We start from the raw sequence: 27,845 nt of genomic DNA, 5'->3' as shown, positions 1-27,845 counted from the left end.
GATAGTTGAGTGAAACACACATTCAGACATATTACCTGTATATCCCGGTAGGCATTCACAAATATATCGATCTTTCTCATTAATGCAGGTTCCATTGTTCCAGCAAGGTCGGGATGCGCACTCATTGATGTCAATCTCACAGTTGTTTCCCTGGTAACCCGGCACGCAGAAGCAGAGGTACTTATTCACTCCATCCAGACAGATGGCGCCATTCTGACAGGGGCGCGACGCACACTCATCCACGTCCTCTTCGCACGTCTCTCCCTGAAAACCGTCAGGACAGGTGCACTCAAATCCATCCACTCTCCTCCTACAGGTACCGTTGTTCAAACAGGGTTCATCGATGCAATCTGTAATACGACGGCTGCAGTTCTCTCCTCCAAATCCAGGTGGGCACAGGCATTTGTAACCGTTTAATTCGTCCACACATTCAGAAAGTAAACCCACGCAAGGTCCACTTTCACATTCGTTGACGTCACCCGGGCACGTGTAGTGTTCTGAGCCCGGTTCACTCACACAACCTTCACATTGAGCAAACACGCACGCGTCGTACAGTTCCTCGCAGTTCTTTCCTGCGTACCGGATACCTTCACGTGAACAGAGACATACGTAGTCGTCCATCGTGTCCACGCATGTCGCCCCGTTCCCACACGGTGATGATGCACACAAATCAGATGACCCTGAACAGAATATACCTGAAACAACAGATTTATTATTGTGTCTGTTAGTAATGTTTTTTTGTAAGATTAATATAACTGCATGAGCATCATGAGATAAGACTAGGCTCATATCGTCTCATAAGTCTTCAACAGGGGGTCCGTGGACCCTTGGGGGTTTGTGGTAGTTTTACTAGGGGTCCTCCACATATTGTTTGAATGCAAAATAACATTTTTGGAAAAATGAAAGTTTGCATCAAACAAAAATTGATTAATAGGCTAAAAATAAAAAATGAAAACCTAAAATGAAAAGCATAACTTTCCCACAACATTATGCATTTAGTTAAAGGGGACATTTCACAAGACTTTTTTTAAGATGTCAAATAAATTGTTGGTGTCCCCAGAGTAGCCTACATATGTGAAGTTTTAACTCAAAATATCCCACAGATAATGTATTACAGCATGCTAAAATTGCCACAATCACCGCAAAAAAGTGCTGTTTTGGGTGTGTCTTTAATCTGAAAATAGGGCTTTAAGTGTAAAATACCAAATTTGTCCTTTAAACATGGAAAAAGTCAGATTTTCATGATATGCCCCCTTTAAATTAAAATGTTATGTAGTATGCAAAAAATATAATTTTTAGTCTCTTTGTAAAGTAACCATAATAAAAAATATGTATTATAAATAATAATAAACTAGTCCTAATTTGATACATGAACTGGGGATTTATTGGACCAAAACAGTTCACAGTTTCAATTCAGGTTAAATTTGCAGTTTCAACGCAGCTTTAAAGGATCCCAACCGAGGCATAAAGGTCCTATCTAGTGAAACGATTGTCGTTTTTTGCTGGATCAGGTATCGGACTAATGGGGCCGCTCCGATTTCCTGATTTTGTCTGTATATGTGTGCGTATATATTTATTACACTTCTAAATGGATCAGGAAAAATAATAGGATCGGATCTGGATTGGTATCAGCTGATAATCAGAATTCAGGTATCGGATCGTTATGGAAAAAGTGGTATCAACCCATCCCTACTTTTACCTGCACAGCATGACCTTGCGTATTGCATAATCACGTCGAAAGGTCACGCACAACGTATTCGAAACTACCGCTCCGGTGTTTCCAAGTGTGAAGAAAGAGGACCGCTAGGCGCATCACAAATTTTGGTTTAAAAGTATATGATTTTTATTTTTCTTGGCGAAAATGAAATTTTTTTGCTAGATAAGATACCCTTATGGCTCGGTTGGGTTGATTAGAGCCCTTTGAAGCTGCGTTGAAACTGTAATTATAAACTGAATTGAAACTGTGAACTGTTGAGGTCCAATAATGTCTATTAAATTGAGAAAAATCCTGAAATGATTTCCTCAAAAAAAAAAAAAAAAAATTCTAAATTCTAAGACATAAAGAAAGTCATAAACAACTTGAATGACAAATTGATTTTTTTTAATGAAAGTGGAGTATTCCTTTATAAAAATATACACCACCATTCAAAAGTTTTTGAAACACTTTCCACATTCAAATAATAGTAAAATCTGAATGTAGGAGGCACAGTGATACTCAGGAACAAAGAGTAAAAAAATCTTCAATGTCAGCATTACACAAACCAGGCCCATCTAAGAGTTGCTCTTTATCATTGTTAGATTTAACAACCCTCAAAAAGGTGATTTAAACTTTGAACTAAAAGGTCAAAATTGAAATGTATGTCAAAAAGTTTGACCTGGTGCATCTGTATGCAGTAAATTGCATGTTTTGTGCATATGCGCACATGTCTTTGTACAAGCTGAATGAGGTGCTCGGCATTCACCGGGATTTTCCCGTAAAATCCGACCAATGGCGCGAGAGCTCTTTGAGTCATTCCAAATTCCTGTTATCTCCCTGACCTCGACCTTCTGCCCCCACCGCTCGGATCCATTAGTGTGGCCCACCCATCCTTAACCTTCATTGGGCCCCTCGTCCCCCTAAACTCCACACCCCCACCTAACTCTCAAGCACTGGGTGCCCTGGCCCCCTTAAACTGGCTTTGATCAGGCTTCATCCCAAACATTCATTCAGGCGGAAGATATTAATGAATGAGCAAAAGGAATGAAGTGTTGTGCCCGTGTGTGTCCATGTGGATAAATATGAGTTGTGCTTGTAGCAGGAATGGACTGGAAAGAAAGTGTTTTGTCAAAATGTTTCAAAAAATTAAGTAAAGGAAACTGTGTGTATCTTTGTACCAAATGTTCCTATTAGATGCTAGTAAGTAGTTGTCAATGCTACAATCACACAAATCCGATAATTTGATTTTGCCATCATGCGTGCTGTGACTCTTAGTTAACACTGTGTGTGAAAGAGATTAATGCTGTGTAGGTTCTAATTGATCTGATGTTCCTCAGGTAGATTTAGCGTAAGCTTTTTACACGAGAGAGAGAGAGAGAGAGAGAGAGAGAGAGAGAGAGAGAGAGAAGCAGTGACCATGTTTCAAACACCATCAGGTAGCTTTGACTTTTTGATTTTGATTCATACACTGATTTATTACTCTATATTAAGGGTAATGTATTAAAGTTAAAATTATCTAAGTTTGCTTTTTTATTTTTATTAATACAAAAGAAGGCCAAGGTAATCTAAAATATCTACACACTTATTTATTCTTTACCGTTAAAAACTCAATTCTTTTACATTTTTTGGTGGTTGTCGTGGCAGCGATATGCAGATGCTGGGGTGTTCTTGGTGGTTCCTAATGCATTGCTAAGTGGTTGCTGGGGTGATCTGGATGGTTGCCAGGTGATGGCTTACTGGTACCAACCCTTAAAGAGTAACTTAACCCCTGGTCAGAGCCTGACTCCACCCACTGGCAATATTTGAAAAATGCAAGAAAAGTGGGTAGACCCCACTGATCTATATAAAAGACTGGATTGCGCATGACGTCACAAATATGACGCCACCGCGCCGCCATGTTGGTATACCCAAACATTCTATTAAATCAATGGACGCGATCAGATTTTAATGATAAAACATCACTTTACTAGTCTTCGCTTTTATATCTGAAGTTACCCTGTACATTATTACAACACAAACGTCCTAAGCATGTACATAGTTATTTACTGAAAGTTGTACATTTTAGTTTTTAATCAGTTATTATACATTCATCTTCATTACAGTATCAGATCAGCAGACAGACCGCAGCATATTTAGTATTAATCAGTCCTTCCAGAAAAACGCATAGTTTTTTTGTGATTGTTGCGGGCAAAAATCCTCGATTTTGCGGCACGTTCTCTTAAAAAATGCGATGGAATATGCGGGATATTTATGCCATTTATGCGATGGAATTGCGGGAATTTGCGAAAATTGAGGAACTTGCAAAAACTGCGGAAACTTGCAAAAGCTGCAATGATGTTCACGTCACATAATCACGTCACTTCATAACGTTTCCATGGCAATAGAGGACACGGCTGCGCTTTTGGGAAGTAAATGCAACATTTTTCAACTTTCTGCTAATATATATGTGACTTTTTTGCTACGAAAATGCGGAGATTATGAAATCATGTAAGCCCCGCATATTTTTTGCGCGGAAATACATAATTAATGCGGCGAAAGTGCGTCGTATTTGGAAAAAATTCAGCCCCGCATAAATATGCGGACTTTGGCTGATTATGCAATATCCAATCCAATATACAATCGCGTTTTTCTGGAGGGACTGATTAATGACAAACGTGCTCATTCTGAAATCTAAATAAATAATCATACTTTGTACCGTATGTGCATGCAATAATTTGCTGGTTTTATGTTATCTAAACTTACAAGTTACCTAAACTTATTTAGAGAAATAACGCTGACCGTGTAGCTGAATGTCAAAAAACTTTATTTATACCCGTGTCATTAACAGAATGCAGCATACACACTCACCTTAACGTTTTTTTATAAATCCATTTCCTGACCGATTAAAACATAAACATTGCAAATAACACCAGAATTAACAGTTAATTACGTACACATATCCTAAAAATAATCTTGCGTGACTGATACGCTGTAAAGCGGGTGAATTTAAAACATAATTTTGAATGGAAGTCAATGACGCCCTCTGCCGGTTGGGTATACCAAGATGGCGGCTCGAACTCTGCGCTGGCTTCACCTCACGCTGTTACATTAAGCGTTCTATGCGCAATCCAGTCATTTATATAGATCAGTGGTAGACCCCAATGGAGACACTGAGCTCGTACCAAGGGTGTGGTGAGAACGTAACAAGGGTGTGGTGACTTGAACCTGCTTACGTCATGTCGTACAACTTACGTCACGTAGATCCGCAACATCCAATAGGAAAATTCAACTGCAGTAGCCACAGTTCAACCTAAAGAGGGCAGCACTCAGACGTTTTTACACCATATATTCTAACATTGAAACACTTTATAACCAAATCTTAAAAAAGTTACTCAAATCAATGAACAGCACTAATAAAGCCCCATTCTTACAGATCATTAAAGTTGGTTTAGGGCTTAGTTACTCTTTAAATCTCTGATAATAAGGTCTCTAGATATGGTTTGGGTCTCTCCTTCAATGAAGGTTTTCTTTCTCATTTTCAGGTGATACGAGAAAGCTATAAAAAAATTAAAGCTATTGTGCGTGCCTACAGTATGAATGTGTTAACATCTACACGCTCAAGAAAATAAAGGGTACAAAACTGTACCTTTTAAAGGAATATTCCACTTTATTTTTTAAATATGCTCATTTTCCAGCTCCCCTAGAGTTAAACATTTGATTCTTATCGTTTTGGAATCCATTCAGCGGGTCTGGCGCTAGCACTTTTAGCATAGCTTAGCACAATCCATTGACTCTGATTAGACCATTAGCATCGTGCTAAAAATAACCAAAGAGTTTAGATATTTTTCCTATTTAACTCTTTTCTATTTAGATTGTGTACTAAGACCGATGGAAAATTAAAAGTTGCAATTTTCTAGGCAGATATGGCTAGGACTATAGACGGTTTCAGCAGTAACAACATAAACAAGCGGCTGTCGTGGTCCGCACGTAGCTTCCGGTTAACTCCGCTAAGAATAAATAACAACAAAGTTCTTTAAACGTAGTTTAAAAAACAAATACTATGGAAGTGAATGGGTATCATGATACCAAATTTCAGTATAATTTATCGAAATTTCTTCATTTGTGTTCAACAGAATAAAGAAACTCAGAGAAGTTTAGAACAACATGAGGGTGAGTTAGTGCTGTGATATCGATACGACGATACATCGTCATGGACGTCTGATGATGCGTGCATCGATACAGTACCTTCCGTATCGATTCAGATGCACTTTTTAAAGTAACGTGACCAATCGCTGCTGATGCGTGATCCATATGTAAAGGACGCATGTGTCCCGCGGAGTACGTAGAGTTAAAGGTAGCGGGGTATACTTTCACTTTACGTGTCTGTCTTGCTGGTGCACGTGTCTGCGAGCCGCGTTCTCTCTCTCTCTCTCTCTCTCTCTCTCTCTCTCTCACGCGTATTTAAAATCAATGAGTTCAGTATGAAAGTGCGGATATCTTAGCCTATACTTATTAGTCGCTCTCTTATAAAACAGTACTAACGCATTAGAGAAGAAACACGACAAAGATTTGCATGTGAAAAGTGTACATCTTGAGAAGAGATACAGAGCTACTTCAAACCATAGCTATCACATTAATAATCTGATTTCTACTAAATAGTTTTAAGTCTGACTGCATGTTTACACATATATTCATAGATATAGAATAATGAAATGAGAGACAAATATAATGCCTAGAGTAAGACGCTTTTTCTTTGTAAAACTGTTTAAAAAAACATAAGTTAATTAACTCTGAGATTTTAAGAATTTCTATGAGTTACCCCAAAAGCTAATAAATGAATGGCAAAAAGACAACTGTTACAACACTGCTTATTCAATGCACAATAAACAATAATAGTAATAATGTTACTAAATTCTAAACAAAAATGTAATTCAAAATAGTCTTGTATCGTGATGCACATCGTATCGGGGCCCTTGTTTCGGGATACGTATCGTATCGGGAAATTGTTGGCGATACACAGCCCTAGAGTTAATGATGGCAGGATTTTCATTTTTGGGTGAACAATCCCTTTAATCTATATTTAATACTGACCAGTCCCTCCAGAAAAACGTGAATTTACTTCACACAAGCGCTGCCATGTCCCCTGTTGCCATGGGAACGTTATGACGTGATGTAATTATGTGACGTGAACATCATTGAAAAGCTGCAAAAGTTTTTGCAAGTTCCCCCAATTTCATCGCATAAAATTGCATAAATATCCTGCATATTTCATCACATTTTTTAGGAAAACCTGACGCAAGATCAAGATTTTGCCCACAACAATCACAAAAAAAAATTCTGGAAGGAAGTGTAACCCTTTTTAAATGCTTGTTCGTGACACCTGTCGCTGTGTGAAAAGATCACTCTATAGAAACCAATTATAGTATCTATCCAATTTTTACTGCCCGTTACTAGCAGCTGCGCTGACATGAAACAAAGCTTTACAAGTCATTTGGTTCTTCTGTCATATGGGATGCAGTGTTACATCAGACACCCCACCCCCGGTCCGGACATTCAGTCGGACTGACCCAGCTAGTGTCCACTGTGTTAGTCTTAGTTTCCATAGTTACTGCTAAGCTAATTTGACCCAGTGACGATGGGATGTTGACCTCTGTGACCCCAGATCTACCTCCTCCCTCCTTTTCTTTCTCTCACTTTCTGTTTACCTCTGATGTCATTTTCTGTCTGTACTGTTAGGAATAAAAAAAGGCATAAGGAGCAACTGAATCAGGTGTACAATCAGACTATCGATAAGAGGCAGGTCCATGCTTATGGTTAATAAAATATTATAATAAACAACATAAACTTTAGGCCTTTTTCTATTCAGTTTATGCATGCACATGTATGCATTTGGTAGGTGCTTTCATCCAAAGGGACTTACAGTGCATGCAATCTATATTGTACATCTCTTTTATCATTATTTGTGTGTGCAGCGCTGCCATAGCATATAGGAACCATTTTTTACCAATTCAGTCAAAGGTTCTTTAAAAAAAATGTATTACCTTTTAATAATCTAAAAAAATTACCACAAAGAAAGGTTCTTCGGATGTTAAAGAGCACCTATTGTCCGATTCACGATTTTACACTTCCTTTAGTGTGTAAGTGTGTATTAGTACATGTTAACAATATGCAAAGGTACGAACCCCAAAGTAAATGACGGCGCAAGTTATCGTCTCCAACGTAAATCTCTTTTCTTGGATTACAACAAACACACGGATTCTAGGCAACAGTTTACTTTCTGGGATTGGGGAAGTAGAGAAGACCGACATTATCATAATTCCTCCTGCTTTGTACTCAGCCTGTAAGTGAACTCCTGTTAGAATTGCATTGTGAGCGAATCTTTCAAACATGCTATAAGGAGCGTCACATTTCCGGCTGACGTCAGAGGTATTCAGACCAATTACAACGTACAGATTAGCTGGCCAATCAGGGACGCAGAGCTTTTGAAATCTGTACGTTTCAGGAAGAGAGTGTAATCTGGAGCTACGAAAATGTACGGTATGTGGAAAATAATGTGTTTTTTTAACCATGCGAACACATTGTATTATACCAAATACACAAAATAATGTTGTTTTTAGGTGCTCTTAGCAATCTAATCAGATTCAATGGATTGCGCTAAGCTATGCTAAAAGTGCTAGCACCAGACCCGGAAATCGGCTGAATGGATTCCAACATGGTAAGAATCAAATCAGTCCCTCCAGAAAAACGCAATTGTGCGATCGCGCGATATATTGCATAATCAGCCAAAGTCCGCATATTTATGTGGGGCTGCATTTTTTCCAAATACGACGCACTTTCGCTGCATTAATTACATATTTCCGCTCACAAAATATGCAGGGCTTGCATGATTTCATAATCTTCGCAGTTTTGTAGCAAAAAGTCATATATATATATTAGCAGAAAGTTGAAAAATGTTTCATTTACTTTCCAAAAGCGCAGCCATGTCCTCTATTGCCATGGGAACGTTATGAAGTGACGTGATTATGTGACGTGAATATCATTGCAGCTTTTGCAAGTTTCCGCAGTTTTCGCAAGTTCCACAATTTTCGCAAATTCCCCCAATTCCAACGCATAAATTGCATTAATATCCCGCATATTCCATCGCATTTTTTAATAAAACGTGCCGCAAAATCGAGGATTTTTGCCCGCATCAATCACAAAAAAACTCTGCGTTTTTCTGGAAGGACTGTCAAATGTTAAACTCTAGGGGAGCTGGAAAATGAACATATTTTCAAAAAAGTGGAATGTCCCTTTAAACCTGTCATTTCTCCAGCTCGTGTTATAAGGATTTGCCCACAGACCATCCCCTAGAAGTTATCATGATAGAAGCGGTCGAAAGTGGACCAAAGAAATGGATTAAAACATCAGGTGAAAACGTGAACGCGTCTCTCTCGTCTACCTGTGATCCGATTGACCAAAACTCATCCTAATACCAGATATAAACAGCCTCTAGGGGGCTGTCCACACGGAGACGTGTATCACCGTATACGTATAAATTTGTTATCGTATTGGCGTTTTATCCACACGGATCCGGCGTTTTGGGAGAGTGAATCCGCTATTTTTTGAAACCGGGTCCTAAAGTGGATAAATCTGAAACCGACACCCTTGCGGTTTCGTCTGTACAGCCAATCCGTATATTTTGTGAAGCGAAAACGTCATCACTTCACGTGTCGGAAGCGTCACACGTAACAGCAACAACAATAACGGCAGACTACGTGATTGTGTTCGTGCTACAGAAGCTACTAAAGCCTACTAGCTTTATTACAGCAAAATCTATTGCTTCTATGCAATTGTGGTGACCAACAAGCGATAATGGACAACACCATACGTTGGTTATGCGCATGCTCAAAGTCTTCTTCTACGTGTATAGTGTATATCTGTGGCAGAATTACAGCACCCCATACTGGTCCGGCATATATACTAAACCGCTTTCAGCCGGTTTCAGTGGTTTCGTGTTTACGGATTATTTTTTTAGAGCAAGGAAAAAATAAATATCGGATAGGGAATGCACCGGCTTCGTGTGGACATAGCCTAAGAGTGTAGTTAATGTTGAGCATCATCAGTGAATACGTTTACATGCACAGAATAAGCGGATAACTAGCAATAACTGCTTATTATAAAAAACTGTTTTCATGCGTTTACAGGCAAATCAAAAAACCGGCTATGCAGACTACTGCGTTTACATGGGACTTGGAGATTTGTCCGGTTTCTCGCAGGTAGTGACATCATCGCCTATAGTGCATAATAGTCGATCAAAAAGCCGACGACTTATCTATCTTGAGCTATATTGTTTTATCTCTTTTCGTGTCTTCAGAACCTGTAAATATAACATCAGTTTTTATTTTCGCAGTTTCTCTGCCAACTGCTTTAGTAGAGCTGAGACTTTTATGAGTTACTTTGCGCTTACTTCCTCGTCTGACGTTTATCTTTCACACGACATGCGCACATGGACAAAACCGTGAGAAAGCCGGTAAAGGTGTTTACATGCCACGCGAAATCGGGGTAATGAGCAAAAAACTACCTGTGCCGATCGGTTTTTCCTTACGCCGTTTATGGGCTTTCCCCGATTACAGAAAACCATTTCACGCATTTACATGACCCCACTTGTTATCAGTTTATTAAGCATAATCGGCGTAAGACTGTGCATGTAAACGCACTCAGAGATTGAGCAGGCCTTTAACTTCACGTACCGATCTGACTATAATCCTCTCAGTGTGGTGTGTAAAACAGACCAGCTTTAGGTTGGTCTCAATAGTAAGCCAGGCAGCTTTGTGACCTCAGACTGTGCTTTCCTGTCTTCTTACTTGTTAGCAATTAGACTCTATACAGTAAGGACATCCCTCCAAAACCTCTTTACAATACTGATGTTGCTTGTTATTGTTTGCTCCAAAGCAGCTTAAACAGTAAATGAAACACAAGAAGGAAATGAAAAGGAAAGTCCCAGCATCATCCAACAATTGAAGATGCCCATTGGATGGTCCTTTTGACATTCAGTGTCTTGGCAGCTGTAGAGTCACTAAAGCTTCTTTACAGTAAGCCAAAACGTGTAACACGTGGTTTCTTGGCACAACCTCACACATGTCCACTTGTATCAAATGTTCTTAACCTTTCCGGGAATCAAACACTCTCGCTCTTTCTTCCCAGTCTAAAACAATTACATTTTAATCCAAAGTGACTTACAAAAATGCCACCAGCAGTTCGTCCAAAGATCATTTATGATTAGAGAAGCTACAACACAAAGGCAACAAGGATCCATAATAATTATCAAGGAAATGATTGCTGGACACTTAAACACACATGTGTCACTACATTAGATAATTACATAAGACGGTGGTATCTCTTGGTGGTTAACAAACATGTTTGAGTTTTGACTTGATTTTTTTTTAAATTACCAACGTGTACCAGATGTGACCCTGGACCACAAAACCAGTTATAAGTCACATGGTTATGCATTGTATGGGACAAAATTATTTCTTAGGATTTTAAGTAAAGATAATGCTCCAAGGAAGATATTTTGTTAATTTCCTACCGTAAATATATAAAAAATGTATCATTAGCAATATGTGTTGCTATGGGGAACTTTAAAGGGGACATTTCATAAGACTTTTTGAAGATGTCAAATAAATCTTTGGTGTCCCCAGAGTACGTATGTGAAGTTCTAGCTTAAAATACCCTATAGATAATTTATTATAACATGTTAAAATTGCCACTTTGTAGGTGTGAGCAAAAATGTGCTGTTTTTGGTGTGTTCTTTTAAATGTAAATAAGCTGATCTCTGTACCAAAAGGCTGTGCTGTGGCAGTTTATCCCCTTCTGACATCACAGGGGGAGCCAAATTTCATTGACCAATTTTTTCACATGCTTGCAGAGAATGATTTACCAAAACTAAGTCACTGGGTTGATCTTTTTCACATTTATTAGGTTGATAGAAGCACTGAGGACCCAATTATAGCACTTAAAAAGTCAGATTTTAAGGCGATTTTCTCAATATTTTGATTTTTTTACTCCCTCAGATTCCAGATTTTCAAAGAGCTGTATCTAAGACAAATGTTGTCCTATATAAACTATACATCAGTGGAAATGACGGTGGTCCATTTTATGACTGGTCCTGTTGTCCATGGTCACACATTTTTGTTAGGATTTATAGATAAATTTGCTAAATGAAGTGCATACACAATCAGAAATAAAGGTGCCCTTTAAAAAGTGCACCTTTGTCCCTAAAGGGTTGACTTATATCTGTCACATAACTGTACCTTAATGGTATATATTAGTGATGGCTTATTTCTGACAGGTGTCTTAGCAGGTAATCACATTACCAACTAACTTTGACAACCAAATATTTGTTTGATGTTTAAAGAGTATATGTGTTATATAGACTTTTTTACACATTTTTAGAGCTGCATATCAATTAATCGCAGTAATCGTTTGCAGAATAAAAGTTTTTGTTTACATCATACATGTTTAATATTTTAGAAATATTTAAATGTGTATATACATTTTTATTTTTATATATAATTTATAATGTATAATATATATATTATAAATACTTAATATTTTTTGTATCTTTTACAATAGATGCCATTTGGGTTCATTTTAATGCAATGCAAATCGTAAATTATAAAGAAAGTCCTAAATGTTTTTATATCACACATTTTTGAGACGTTAGACGTAGCTGTACTGTATGCATTTGGTATATATGAGCATTGCATTAACAATGGGTCATGGGTTTGAACCCAAGGACCACACATACTAATACAAAATGTATACTTTACCTTATAATGCAGTGTAAGTAGGTTCGGATAAAAGCATCTACCAGATGCATACAGTACATGCGAATGTATTTAGCCAAATCAAAAGTGAGGAAATAATGAAGCGATTCGTTTTAGGGAGGCAATCATATGAGATGTGCTATACAATGGTGCTTTCCGCATACAAAGTTTCAACAGCTATAGAGAGAAATCTTCATTTTAGATGTTGATTGATGTCAGTAGGATTACGTCCTCTCTTCACTCTCAGAAATAAAGGTACAAAAGTTGTCACTGGGACAGTACCCTTTCAAAAAGGTACACCTTTGTACCCAAAGAGTGCATATTAGTACTTTGAACTACCAAAATGTACCTTTAAAGGTACATATTTGTACCTAAATGGTACATATTAGGACCTTTTTTAAAGGGTACTGCCCCAGTGACAGCTTCGTACCTTTATTTTTGACAGTGTATATGTCTGCCCACATTCCATTTTAACATATTTGTGCTCTCTTAAGCTTGTTGGTATGTGGACAACATCCAGATGTATGACACGTTTAGATTTAAGGTGGAGTAAGTGGTGTAGTAGTGTCTGTGATGATACACGCCGGAGTTTCACAAGCGTCTCTGGTCTTCATCCGACAGGGACATTCTCCTGACGTAGCTGTCTTCAGTCCTATTTAATACTCTGGATGTGTGTGATGTTTTAGGTTATCTTGAACGCTGGAGGAATGTTAACAATGCATGTTTTAAGAGCTGAAACTATTGCTCTTACCTCACACACTAACTCGCTCTACGCGCTGATACCAGCTGTCAATCAAACAAAACACCACCCCTTACGTTTAGGTAACTGTCAATCACTCCTGTTTGTGCCTGAGTTCATGCTGTGAGGGTGTGATTGGTTAGTTTTACTATTTAAAAGGGTTGCATATTGTATGTATGAGGGGGTTGCATCTGTTTGTGTGTGCGTGTTTTTACACCTTTTTAGTAAAATGGTGATGCACCATTAACATACTGTATGAATCTTTTCAAGTTTACTTAATGCATTGACTGTAAAATCTGTGAAATCTGTCAGGGGTCAAGTGATTGGGAGACGATCAGCCCTATGAGATAACACACGATTATTCTGCGTCTATACAGAGATATGGGTGGGGACAGATGGATTTCAGAGAGAGCGAGAGAGGGCAGCTGTGAGGTGATGTGAGACAGGACTTTTGAGATAACCTGTGATCTGTTTATTTTCCCAGGCATAGGAGGAGTGTGTGTATGTGTTTGTATGCATGCTCGGTCCTTCCATGTGATACTATTAATCATAATTTTAGAATTAAGGAAAATATTAGCTATGTTTTTGCTCCAAAAGAGAATTATAGTTGTTGTTGGAATCAACATGATTTTAGATTACTCTCTTAAAAATACATTAAGTCCTAAATGTTGTCATAGAAGAAGCATTATTCATGGTTATTAACGAAAATTTACCATGTTTTTTTTGTAGTTACCATGTTTTTTAAAGTACAGTATTGATTACCATTGGCAAAACCATGGTTTAACTATGGTTTTACACTGAAATAAAAAGGTAAGAAAGAAAAACTTTGATGCCACCTTTATTCTTAAGAGTATTCGCAATTCTTTGTTATTCTATACTGTAAAAAAATCCTTGTTGCACTTTAATTTTTAAGTTTAATCAATCTTAAATTTCGACTTTCTTGGTGAAGAGTTGCTATAAATGAAAAAAAAAATTGAATTAGCTTAAGTTGTTTCAACTTTATTTTTACAATTCATAGCATTACCTTAATTGTAATTTTCAAATTGATTAAACTTAAAAAATGTGTGGAAGCATTTTTGTCAAATCAACATAATTTGTTAAGTTAAAGTAATATAAAAATATAAGTTAAACCAACCAAACTTGTTTTTGTAATTTTTTTCAACTTATTACATATCAAAACTTAAAAAAGTAAGTTGAATTGACTTGCAAAACCAAGTTTTGATTCTAAAATGATGATTTATAGTATTAAGGAAAATTTGATCCAAGTTTTTTCTCCATAAGAGAAATAAAAGTTGATGTTGGAATCAACATGATTTTAGACTACTCTCTTAAAAATAAAAGTCCTCTATTATTTTTTACAATTCATTGCATTACCTTAATTGTAATATTCAAATTAATTAAACTTATAAAATTTGTGCAAGCATTTTTGTCAAATCAACATAATTTAAGTTAAAGTAACATAAAAATATAAGTTAAACCATTTCAACTTGTTTTTATAAGTTAGTTCAACCTATTACAGGTCAAAACTTAAAAAAGGTAGTTGAATTGACTTGCAAAACCAAGTTGTGATTCTAAAATGATGATTGTAGTATTAAGGAAAATTGTATTCACATTTTTGCTCCAAAAGAGAATTAATAGTTTATTTTATGTTGTTTTAACTTCATGCTGCATTTTTTTAATCTCTTTATTAATGTATTTTAAAGAGAGACAATTGTTTTTGTGGAAAAACTGAAACATTAACTTTCTATATTTAATACAGGTGTTTATGTTTTTGTTAACTGATCCACATAATTATACTTTTATTTAAATAAATAATTTTATTTATTTAATAGCATCAATGTAAGCTCTATCTGTAGCCTCACGTGCTCATTAGCATCATTTTGACTCTAAAGCGTAGTGAACTCGTGAATTTATTCTGTCCTGCCGTGTGAAGGTTTTGTTCCCTCCCTGCGTGCATGTTGGGATTAAGAGAGGGGGCAGGGTGCATTGTAGATATTTTCATTGAAAAAGTCATGTGAATTCCAGGATCCCCCCATGCATTTTTCTTAGTGCTTGATGCAGACCACAAATTCAGACCACAATTTTACACATAAGTCCCTCATTGACTCTTAATAGTCTGTACACTTCAGGCACAGTGGTCTATTGCTATAGTTCAGACCCGGCAGCAACATCTGAGATCAGGATGATGAGTTCTGACTAAGCTAAGCGATAATGTAAGTGCCTACCAAGTTTCCATTTTACACAACACTTAAATCCACTTAGGCAACACGTAGACATTAACCAGAGCAACATTGTCATGCAAATTTGCTTTACCAGAACAGGGAGTATATTAAAATAACCTTCACTTGCATTTTGAGTCTTAGACCTCATGTTATTTGACAAACTGAGACTTAAAAAGCCCTGCAGATCAGTTATGATTTGCATTTGTTAACTTTTTAACATCAATGAATGGACGCCATTGGTGACCAAAAGATCTTCATCAGGCTTCATCTTTTGATTGAAACGTTGCCAATAAAGGGAGAAGAACATTGTGTGGATTTCCTCTTCATTATTTGACATACATTTTGATCTCGCACCTGGCCAACACAATGCGGATGTGTGCACTTTAAATTACTTTTTTTTTGTAAATTCGTAAGGGGCATTTAAAATTTGACTTTTAAAATTGAAGTGTGTAATAATCTCATGGGGAAAAACTTTGAAAATGCCTACAAATTATTGCAAAGTCTAAAATACTTTTGCATCTTAACATTATGACTTTACAAGAAATACACAATACCGTACAAACTTTATTTACAAATGCAAAATCTTTTGCAAAGTAAATAATGTAAATGTGCTTCTGTATACACTTTTCAGCAGTGTTGGGTCACATTGGGTTAAATTAACCCAGAAAATGCTTATATTTGACCTTACAATTGGTTAAAACAAGACAGCATAGGTTTAAAAAATTACAATTAAGGTTATGCTATGAATTGTAAAATAAGAGAGGACTTTTATTTTTAAGAGAGTAGTCTAAATTCATGTTGATTCCAACATCAACTATTAATTCTCGTTTGGAGCAAAAACATTGATCAAATTTTCCTTAATACTATAAATCATCATTTTAGAATCACAACTTGGTTTTGCAAGTCAATTCAACCAACTTTTTTTAAGTTTTGACCTGTAATAAGTTGAAATAACTTATAAAAACAAGTTGAAATGGTTTAACTTATCTTTTGCAATGGGTTATACTTATACAGGGCAATGGGTTAGGTTTGCCCCTTTTTAAAATAACCCAGCATTTGAGAGTGTAGCTCAGTGGTAGAGCATTGCGTTAGCAGCGCAAAAGGTCATGAGTTCGAACCCAAAACTAATAAAAATGTATACCTTTGTAATGCACTGTAAGTCACTTTAGATAAAAGCATCTGCCGCACGCATAAATTTAATGCAAATGTAAACACTGTAAAAAATACTTTGCTGCCTTAAAATATTTTGTTAAATTAACTCAGATTTACAAGTCATGTCAACAGAGATGAGTTGCCACGGGTTATAAAATATAGTTGAGAAAAGTCGACTTAATTTTATAAGTTATAACAACTCACCTGTAGTTATAACAACTCATCTCTAGTCAAGATAAATAATAGTAAGTTGAAATGACTTGTGGATCCGAGTTGATTCAACAGACATTTTAAGGCAGCAAAGTATTTTTTACAGTGTAATGAATTACATTGTAGACCGAAAGACCCACCACTATTAATGCTATTAATGTGCTAAGATAATCCCAAGGCCAACAACACCACATGAAGAAACCCAACAATAATGTTTACACACAATTAAACGCCCTGTTTACTTTTATGTGTTTACAAGCATCTCAAAACCACTAATGAAACATTAGATGTATCATCATCCACTTTAATATCCCTCATATATATGATCAACAGAAAACACAGCTTGACCGTGTGATCGGATGAAAGACCGTTAAGCCTACGGTACGCAAAAGCAAACAGAGCTCGGCTAAAAGTGCTTAACATGAATTCCTCCCTCACACCGCTTCCAAATGACTCAGCCACGTTGTCATGGCAACGGGAAACAATGGCACCCACCCCCAAAACTTTTTCTGTGTCAGACAGCGGCCTGAGAGCGGGGCAGAATCGGACTGGATGGACAGAGGGAGGGAAAATAGAGACAGGGATGAATAACCTCCCCCAAACTCCTGTCTGTACCACGCACCGCTCATATCAACTACAGATCAGAGGATATGAAGGAAACAAGAAAACATAAATATCTGACCATTACACAATGATGATGGACTTTTATGCTTTCATATGAATGAAATTCGGGTAGATGAGATGTCTTGTAAATAATTGAATTATTTACAAGTTTTAGTAGATTGTTAAATTTCGAACGCTTAGCATTTTTCTGGACTGAAGTCAGTGCTGATGCTAATGTTTATAGGGTTTGTTTAAGGTATTCATGGTAGTTTTTTTATCTTTGGTCAGAAAAATTACAAAACTAGTGATCAACAAGTTGCACAATATAAAATCAAAAGTATTCAATGGCTTATTATTGATTTAAATATAATATAAATATAATATAATATATTAAATATATATATTATTTAGTGCTGGGCAAAGATTAATCGCGATTAATCGCATACAAAATAAAAGTGATTTTTTGCATAATATATGTGCGTGTACTGTGTCTAATTATTGTGTATATTTAACCACACACACATTCATATATTCATTTCAGAATTGTTTTACTTATATATTATTTTTTTAATTTATTTTTAATATAGAATATATAAAAATATAAATAAATATATATAAACATGTAAATGTTTCTTAAATACATACATGAATGTGTGTGTATATATTTATACATAATAATTACACACAGCACATACTCATATATTATGCCAAAAATTACTTTTATTTTATATGCGATTAATCGCGATTAATCTTTGTTTGCCCAGCACTATATATATATATATATATATATATATATATATATATATATATATATATATATATATATATATATATATATATATATATATATATATATATATATATATATATATATATATATATATATTTGGAATTTGGATAAGAATATGCATTTGATTTTTTTGTACATTTATATAAGCAGAGTAAAATTTGTTGGAAATATCACCTATATGAGCTCACACAACATCCAACCTGTTGCTCTTGACTCTGAGAGCACAGAAAAACAACCATAAACTATAAATCTATATACGTAAAGTTTTCAAAACATCACATTTTGATTGCATTTTTCCATTAAATTCATAAACATTTACTTTTAACCCTTTTTAAGTCATCGGCCCTTTAAGACTGACTGGAGTCATTTTTTACTCTCAAAAGTTTTTCCATTATTGTTCTTATATGTTTATCATGCAGAAGTCAACATACAGTACATATCTTCCCTATATATCTTAACATATATGAGATCTTGCTTTTAATATAAATTCTGTAAGTACCAACAAAAATAGAGAGCGCTCACCCCATTTGAACATCATCATTGTGAGGAATAGTATCCTGTGACCATTTAGATGGACTTTCCTGATCTCCATGGTGACGTGAGACACTCCAAACATCCCAAAGCAAATGTCCCTTCGGCTTAATGTCTTTTTGAGTCCTTCATAGTGCCACAACCTTCAGAAATCAGTTTTAAGTTATAAGTTCCTGTATGATTCTTCAAATCTCTTCTGTTGGTTGTAATTCCTATAAGCGTTTAGAGTTGACATGAAGTTCCTCTGGACAGCATCAGAGAGCAGTAAGACTCTGAGCACAGACGGTAATGAGACTAACACCCTCTCACCCAATCACACAGAGACTTACATCACTAATCACCCAGAGAGAGAGAAAGAGGAGGGGCGAGAAAACCCGAAGTGGACTTCACCAGGACTCGGTGTGTATTTGTGTATGCAGTACTTTAGGGAAAATCTGATAAAAGCTTTCTTTAGTGATGTCCTCAAAATGTTTCATAAAGTTAAAATATTGAAACATTGCTGGAAACAAAATAATACAGACACAGAGTTACACTGTTGCGGATAGATAGACAACAGAAGACATGATGAGATTTTTTATTTCAAAATAATGTTGTTAATTCATACTTTATTTTGTAAGAAATCACTAAGCCTAAGTATTTTCTTTCACAAATTAAGACGATACAAAAACCCTTCTTTAAAGGGATAGTTCACTTTAAAATGAAAATTCTGTCATCATTTACTCATCCTCATGTTGTTCTAAACCTGTATGAATATCTTTTTTCTGATGAACACAAAAAAAGATATTTTGAGAAATGCTGGTAAACACACCGCAGTAAGTGACCATTGACTTCCATAGTAGGTAAAAATATTTTGGAAGTATTGTGATAAATGACTAAGAAAATATTTTGATAAATGACGGCACACAGTTGATGGTACCCATTAAATTCCATCATATTGTTGTATTCCTACTATGAAAGTCTATGGTCACTTACTGCTGTGTGTTTACCATCATTTCTCAAAATATCTTCTTTTGTGTTCATCAGAAAAAAGAAATTCATACAGGTTTAGAACAACACGAGGATGAGTAAATAATGACAGAATTTTCATTTTAAAGTGAACTATCCCTTTAAGTGATTCCCTGCTGATTTTTTTTCCAACTTTGTACAATGAGTTTGTAAGATCTTGCATCCTGCTGAGTTTTAGGTATCACAGGTCCATATGTATTAAGTCTTTATTCTTTTCTGTGTACGAAACAACTATTTGTAGTCACCTGTTTTTTTTTTTTTTTTTTTTTTTTTTAATGAACAGCGGTTTTCATCAATAACCAGTTTAATACACTTTCAGAATAAAGGTACAGAAGTTGTCACTGGGACGGTGCATTTAAAAGGTCTTAATTAATATGTACCGTTTTGGATACATATGTAACATAATAGGGACAAAATTGTACTTTTTGAAAAAAAGGTCCACCCCAGTGACAACTTTTGTATCTTTTTGTATGAGTGAAGTCATAATAACCTCAAAACATTTTTATATTATAAAAATATCATATTACACACAGTTATTACTGAAGCTGTTTGCTATACTTTATAAAAGATCAAACGTTTATGTAAAGTGTGTGTTTCTCTGAAGTTCTCATAATGTTTAGATGAGATGATAAACACAAATAATCACATCACATTTATTGTATTTGTGAATCATCACATGTTTTGTTTAAAAAGAAGAAACTGAATTCACACTGTTTTGTTTTCTGAATAAGGTGTCCATGACTGTGTGTGTGTGTGTGTGTGTGTGTGTGTGTGTGTGTGTGTGTGTGTGTGTGTTTTGTTTCTGGATGGTGACTCTAGTTTAACAGCATGTAACAATGTCCACTGGCCTTGAGATATGAACAGACAAATACTCAGTATGCTGACTTAGTCTTTCTGTGTCATAAATGTTTGTCCTTCAAAGTGCTTAGAAAATCATATCTGCCCTACAAGAGCATTGATGTGTCATATCCGGAAACTTCAATGGTGTCAGTTAAACACATTTAGCCTCATGCTGATTTAGCATCTCAAATGTGTCATGTCTTTTTCGTCCCTTACGAATTTCTATCAATCGCTTTTCGTGTCGCACGACTTTCTTTATCGTGTGATTTATATATTTTTTCTCATCGTTCTTTCCTATTTTAAAATCATTGTCGCTTGGGGTTAGGGTTAGATTTGGGGTTTGCGTTAGGATGTAATTTTATGCATTGTTTTCTACATTTTTTCATCCTATTTTAAAACTATTCTTGCCTGTAGATGGGGTTTGGGTTAGGAAGTTGCAGAAAGTGATTCTAACCCAAACCCCAAGCGACAATGGTCAAAAAGTAGAAAACAACGATGAGAAAACTAAATATAAAATGACAAGATAAAGAAAGTCGTGGCACAGACACGAAAAGCCATTGATAGAAATTCGTGCTGGGAAGGACGAAAAAGACATTCGTCTCCAGAGACACGAAAAACAGCGGAAATTCGTGTCAGCAAACATGAATAAATTAATCAAAATTTTCGTTAATATAACACGACTTGCTTTGAGACCGGGTTGAATAAAAAGACACAGCTCAAATGTATGTAAAGCCAATGACAATTTCTTTGGGGGGTAAAATATCCCCTTAACTGAATACTTTGAGTTCTCAAACCACTCCGTGTTTTCAGTTCTATCCTGTACTTCGCATGAGATATCAGTAAGATATTTGTGGTTTATCTACAGCAGTCAGTTCAGTGTTCTGTTCTTTATATTACTGACAATGAAGTCTAAAGCTTAACTTGGTTTAATATAGTGAATGAGCGAAACAATTTGTAAATCTGAGAAACATTCAGTCATCATATTCATTTATAACACATAAAAAAAATTTCCATTTCCTGAAGACTTTTGATTTTTGGTAGCCAAGCAAACAATAAAGGCTAACCGTTTGCCCAATATTTAACAAATGTGAGGCCCTTAATACTTTCATGCAGAAAATACTCAATCTGTTTAAATTTGCTGTAAAAGATGATTTCACCATATGCACTGTCAGAAAAAAAATCCAAATAGCCACAATTGGTTTCTAGCTGTTACTGGGACGGTACCCTTTCAAAAAGTATACATTTGCACCTTAAGAGTTCATATTAGTACCTCAAAGGTGCATGGCTGTACCCAAATAATACATATTAGGACCTTTTCAAAGGGTGCTGTCCCAGTGTTTTTTTAACCATTTTTGACCATGACAGTGTAGTCATGATGCAGGCTGGATCTTAATTAAATCTCAGTTAAATTGGTCCATATGGAGTTTAATAAGATTAAATCAGACCTACAGTCATCTGCAAAATAACAAATCAACACCCCCCAACAGGTTCAGCAAAACCATCACAGATGGCTCATGGCTGGATTACAAGAGTCGCATTGGTGTAAGCAAGACCCCCAAAATGTAACCCTAAATTCTCTAAAGGATAATCCACAGGAACATCTACATGCAAAAACCCTTCAGAAACTGCTTTCTGCACAGTGTGATTATAAGAGTAACTGAATGAAAGATATATGTGACAGGTTTATTTGTGCATTTTAATGCTAAAGCATATGGGCCTTGCATTTAGTACATTTATAGTACAGAGTTGATATTTGGCATGTGACACAATAGTCCAAAACATGACTTTTTACACTTTTACACTCTTTTTCAATTCCCAAATGGCCTACATAGATTTTCCCCAACATTTCATGTCTCTTTTTGGAATCACTACTTTATTTTGTTTATACAGAATTACGTCACAAATATACAAGTCACGCTTCCAAAATACATGAAAACCTCTACAATACAATGTTTGTTGGAATGTTTGTAACCAAACCGATCAGAAGCCCCATTGACTTTCATAGTATTCTTTTTTTCAGACTATGGAAGTCAATGGGGCTTCTGGTTGGTTTGGTTACAAACATTCTTCAAAATATCTTTCTTTGTGTTCATCAAAACAAAAACAAAAAATCATACAACATACATTTGTAACAACATGAAAGTGAGCAAATTAAGTTTTCATTTTTGGGTTAACTATCCCTTTAACTGGCTTTTCTCTGAGCAATGATCTTATGTAAGGATATGGAAAGATTAGACTAGATTTATAATCAAAAATATTGCGTCTACTTTTTCTTTAGGCTTGGAAAATGGTTTGTGTGGTTTTACTTATCGCCACTCAAATAAAAGAAAATCATTTTATTAAATTAAGTTTAATTCTTGCTACATTTTTATATTTATAAATGCAAATAAACTAAACCTTTGTTTTTGGTTCTACAGAGAGAAAAAATTTATATGAATGAATGAATTCATTAAATTAATGACTATTTTTCAGATATGCTAATAAATAAATATATTTTTACTTATTAAATATTTTACATATAGAAAAATATACACTCAAAAAATGCCTGGGTTATTTTTGACCCATAATGGGTAAATATTGGACAGAACACTGCTGGGTTAAAATTGACCCAACATTGGGTCATTTTAACCCAGCATGGTGTAATGTTTTAACCCAACATGTGTTCTGTCCAATATTTACATATAATGGGTCAAATATAACCCAGACATTTTTAGGGTGTAGTTGTGTAATGCTTGGCCTACCTCCTGGCTGTATGTATTCTTTTTTCAGTAGTGAAAAAACTACCTGTAAAGTCAGATATTTTAATGTGTTCTGGGTTTGTAATGACACCACAGAAATATGTGCTTATAACGACCCAACCAAATCTGAATGCTGGAAAAACGCCAATTAATTAAAATAAGTTATTAAAATCTTGGAAAATAGGCAGCATTCTCTGCTCTCAAGCGGTGGGGGCGTGTCCGCTTTCTTTCGGCACTGAAACCACGCCTTCTCACAGGGAAAGCTCCGCTACAACCTTAGGGGCGGGGCCATGCGCAAGCAGCTCCATAGCAGATCACTGAGCCACCGTTTTAAATAATCCTGAACACAGAAATGGTGAAAAACTGTTTAACGATGCAACTCTGCAATTCAGTACTACGTAGTTTACAGTCTTGTTGGCGTGTTTCAGCAATACATTTCTTATGTGTTTAGAAATTATTTTCAAGATTGACTTTAAAAAACGGTGTTCTGTCTCCAGTCCAGTAGGAGGCGCTCTGCTGCTCTTTTGTCCGCCGATAAACCCGGGAAAGAAAACGCGATCACGTGTCGTGTGTTGTGTCTGTATGCTCTGTCTACATGCATTTCTATCTAATGTAACAGTAACTTTCTGTATTTTTGTGTTCGGATATACATCATGGAGGAGCAGGTGGATGTGATATGCTGTAAATCGATCGGTACTGATCTATCCATGCTGGATATCGATGATTTCATCACAGAAATCTCTCAGCTGAAGAAAGAGGTAGCGTTACTGGAGGAAAAGCTGAGATCAAGAGATGAGGTTCGTACTTGAATCAGCATCAAGCTTCTTTTCTAAATTAATGTCACTTCCTATCAACTTCTTTAAATTATTCTGATTCTCCGTTAAAGTACTGTTTTACACCACGCGTTTGAATAAAAACATTTTATAACAGGAAGCTTTAGATTTTAGTCTGCCTTTAAGTTTTTTTTTTAAAGTGATCTGAAAATAACAGATGGCAAGTTTATATCTTAATCATTGATATGCAATACTGTTTATAATCTCATTGTCATACTGTATATATATATATTTAAAGTGATGCCATGTGCAGCATTGCTATGTGTGTGTAATTGTGTGATGTTTTTTTGTCAGGAGCTGGAAAAACTTTTGTGTCAATCATCATTGCGTGTGACTGATAGGACCGCCACTGAATGTCTGGATTCATTGCCGATCAACAAAGATCAGACCACACCACAGCCACAGCTGGACAAACATCTGTCTGAACAGACATCCACACACACGCGGGACTCAGAGCTCAGTCTCACTTTACTCTGTTTTACTGAGACAGACCCCACAGTTGCTCAGGAGACTGCCTGTGACAGTAATCAAGACTTACAGGATGATAAATCTACTGTTCAAATCTCTACAGAGTCTCTGGAGTCTGTCTGTAACACTGAAGAGGAGAAACCGATCCTGGAGACGCCCCTGAAGATGTGTTCGGTCAAATTGGTGGACTGCAGGAACCTGATGGAGATGAGAAGAGAAACAACACTTGAGAAACATCAGACTGATGAAAATGAGAATGTTGAGAATGATGAAGATGAGAATGTTGAGAAAGAAACCACACTTGAGAAATTGACAGATGAAGACGAGAATGTTGAGAAAGAAACCACAATTGAGAAATTGACTGAAGAGGAGGAGAATGATGAAGATGAGAATGTTGAGAATGATGAAGATGATGATGTTTTTATTCCTTCAGGTATGTAAGGTCTCTTCATGTGAGATCCTGTTTCATGCATGGCGCACTAAAAGTTTCTAATCAGGGCTCCAGACTAACTTTTTTCACTAGGAGCACAGTGGCCCCCAACTGAAAATTGTAGGGGTGCAACCAGAAAATTTAGGGGCGCATACTGTAAATCAACATGCTAACCAAATATTAATATTTCTATTAAGTAAAATCTTTTCAGTTGAACTTTTTAAAGCATTTAAAAACAAGTTTCCTGATAAAGAAATACTTGGTGGTTGCTAACCCTTCTTGTACTTTGTTTTAGATGCAAACAATGATTCAAGTTCCGACGAAGAAACGGCCTCCACATCAAAAAAACAAGCGGCGGCACAAACTTTTTCCTGCAATATCTGTGAAAAGACATTCATCTCAAAGGGACGCTTAGCGAGACATGAGAAAATACACACCAAACAGAAAATCTTCAAGTGCAGGAAATGTAAGATCAGCTTTCCTACCTTTCAAGAGAAGAAGCTTCATTTAAACATGCACAAAAGAAATGAGAAGAAGCAGTTTCACTGTGAGCATTGTGGGAAGGATTTTTTTACCACAAATTCCAGTTTCAAAGTTCACGTGAAGACACACAACAGTGAAAAGGATTTCCAGTGTGGCGATTGTGACAAGTCCTTCCGTACCAAAGGAAATCTTGTCGCTCACGAGAGAACTCACACGGGTGAAAAACCTTATGCGTGTACTTGCTGCGAGAAGCGATTCAGCTACATGACCCATTTGAAGAATCACATGCTTTTACACACCAATGAGAGACCGTATCAATGCAGTGAATGTGGTAAATCCTTTAGGCAATCGTATAATCTATTAGACCACCAAAAAACGCACACTAATGAGAAACCCTATCAGTGTTCATACTGCGATAAACGCTTTATTCAAAAATGCCATCTTAAATGCCACGAGCGAATTCACACCGGAGAGAAACCCTACCTCTGCTCTTACTGCGGAAAGGCCTTTTCTGATCCACGCCATTTTAAAGATCACCAGAGAGTGCACACCGGAGAAAAACCTTATCAGTGTAATGTTTGTCAGAAGAGTTTCAGTCAACGTAATAACTTAGTTCAGCATCAGAGAATTCACACGGGAGAGAGGCTTTACAAATGCTCTCAGTGTGACAAGACGTTTGCTCGATCAGATGTCCTGAAAACCCATCAGAGAGTTCATACTGGAGAGAAACCTTATCACTGCGTTACCTGTGGACTGAGTTTCGCTTATTTGGGAGGTTTTCAAGCTCACCAGAAGAAACATACAGAAGAACAAATCTCATAGCATCTTAGCCTAGTGCACACTTTAGCAGTAGTGTTTGTCTTGCATTAAAGAGATATTTAAAGAGGGAGAAAATTGTGTCATCGTTTACTCACCCTCGTGTTGTTCTAGCTATTTTTTTTTTCTGACGAACACAAAATTTTTATAAATTACGATGAGCACACAGCTGATGGAAACCATAGAGAAGGGGCGCGGTTATGCTGATTTGGGGGCCACGCCCACCGGGGGAGGGCGGTCCGGCCGTCTCCATTGACTTTGTATTGCGAGAGGCCGCCTCCTTGTCATTTCTGGCTTATAACGGGGGGCTGAGTGGTGCCTAGGAGCTGCTGTGTGACAGTGTATACAGCTAACAAGCCAAAAAACCCAGAAATACATTTTTATAAGCTGTCGAGCCGTAAAAGCCTTTAAAGAGGAAAAAGTGGATTGCCGACTACGTTTCCCTCTAGTGGGCGCAGTTCTGCTAATAGTAGTATTACGAAAAGTTCCACTTTTATGTCTTTAAACGCTCGTTTTTTGGGGTCGACGGCTTATAAAAATTTATTTGTTTTTTTTTGCTTGTTGGCTGTGCATCCTGTCACACAGCAGCTTTTGGACATTGTTCTGCTTTTTGTTGTGGGCCCGAAATGACAAGGAGGCATCGCGGTGCAGGGTCGGTGGAGACGGATGGATTGTTTTCCCCCCGGTGGGCGTGGTTTTCAGGTTATGATGCGTTGCGCTCTGTCTCTATTGACTTTTATGGTGGGATAGACAAATATTGTGGAGGTGTTGTGGTGGATGATGATGAAGATGTTTTGGTAGAATGTGGTGGGCACATGTTTGGGAGTTGACATTGAATTCCATGGGATTTGTTGTGCACACAGCTGGTCGAAACCATTGACTTCCATAGTAGAAAAAACAACAACATCCTATGGAGTTCGATGGGAACGTCGGCTCTTGGATATGTGCTTGCCACATTTTGTTAAGGTGTCTTCATCATCATTTATAGCAATACTTCCATGGTGTTTGTTTGTCCTACTATGAAGGTCAATGGTTTCCCCCAGCTGTGTGCTCGTCATCATTTATCAGAATTTTCTCTTTTGTGTTTAAAGAGTTCATACAGGCCTAGACAAACATGAGAGTGAGTAAATTAAGACAGAATTTTCATTGTTCAGTGAGTACATCCAAATTATGAAAATGTATTTGGTGTTATTTTCTCGGCCTCAGACTGTCCAAGATAAAGGTGATGCAAAATGTGAAAGTAAACTTACGGCAAATTTTGCTCTGCTGGTATTGGTGCCACCTGTTTTACACAATTTACACAAAGGTGTTTAGTTCTTTTATATTGCTGCACATTTCTGCTGTCAATTTCTGTTGTTCTTTTACTGTTGACTTTTTCTGACATGCACATAAAATATGGGATAATGTACAGCCAGCCTGTTTTTATCACAGTATAAATCCCAATAGGATGATCAAGATCCTGATGCGAAGCTGCTTTAGGGAATATACATTATCCCGCTTAT

At 36.5% G+C, this 27,845-nt stretch overlaps 2 protein-coding genes across 4 annotated transcripts in view; one reads left to right on the top strand and one right to left on the bottom strand.

The window, feature by feature from the left end:
* The window catches only part of crb2a (crumbs cell polarity complex component 2a), a 33,815-nt gene extending 14,797 nt beyond the window's left edge, over nucleotides 1-19,018 (bottom strand). For both annotated transcript variants that reach the window (XR_012371216.1, XM_055180471.2), the window contains exons 1-2: nucleotides 18,722-19,018; nucleotides 36-695 (exon numbers count right to left, since the gene is read on the bottom strand). Coding sequence is in view for 1 of the 2 variants with exons in the window: in XM_055180471.2 (XP_055036446.2) it covers nucleotides 36-695; nucleotides 18,722-18,815 (754 nt within the window). In the remaining variant the exon portion in view is untranslated. The remainder of the gene's footprint in view (nucleotides 1-35; nucleotides 696-18,721) is intronic.
* On the top strand, nucleotides 265-26,421 carry LOC129423933 (uncharacterized). Of its 2 annotated transcripts, XM_055180474.2 has the most exons (4): nucleotides 265-389; nucleotides 23,979-24,110; nucleotides 24,441-25,047; nucleotides 25,340-26,421. In XM_055180474.2, the coding sequence occupies exons 2-4, from the start codon at nucleotides 24,021-24,023 to the stop codon at nucleotides 26,347-26,349; spliced, it is 1,707 nt and encodes a 568-aa protein (XP_055036449.2). In that variant the 5' UTR covers nucleotides 265-389; nucleotides 23,979-24,020; the 3' UTR covers nucleotides 26,350-26,421. The 2 variants fall into 2 exon arrangements, with proteins under 2 accessions (XP_055036449.2, XP_055036447.2); XM_055180472.2 differs by lacking the exon at nucleotides 265-389 and having other exon boundaries at nucleotides 23,711-24,110.
* The last annotated feature ends 1,424 nt before the right edge of the window (nucleotides 26,422-27,845 follow it).

This window comes from Misgurnus anguillicaudatus, chromosome 9, assembly GCF_027580225.2.
Source record: "Misgurnus anguillicaudatus chromosome 9, ASM2758022v2, whole genome shotgun sequence".
Lineage (NCBI taxonomy): Eukaryota > Metazoa > Chordata > Actinopteri > Cypriniformes > Cobitidae > Misgurnus > Misgurnus anguillicaudatus.
The sequence above is the reverse complement of the archived record's forward strand: the minus strand, read 5'-3'. Positions and strand labels throughout refer to the sequence as shown.

Excerpts from the sequence above, each read along its gene's own strand:
- LOC129423933 (XM_055180472.2), top strand. The coding sequence starts at position 23,967 with ATGGAGGAGCAGGTGGATGTGATATGCTGTAAATCGATCGGTACTGAT. Across the intron at positions 24,111-24,440 it reads AGCTGAGATCAAGAGATGAG|GAGCTGGAAAAACTTTTGTG; the intron begins GTTCGTACTTGA and ends TTTTTTTGTCAG. Across the intron at positions 25,048-25,339 it reads TGATGTTTTTATTCCTTCAG|ATGCAAACAATGATTCAAGT; the intron begins GTATGTAAGGTC and ends ACTTTGTTTTAG.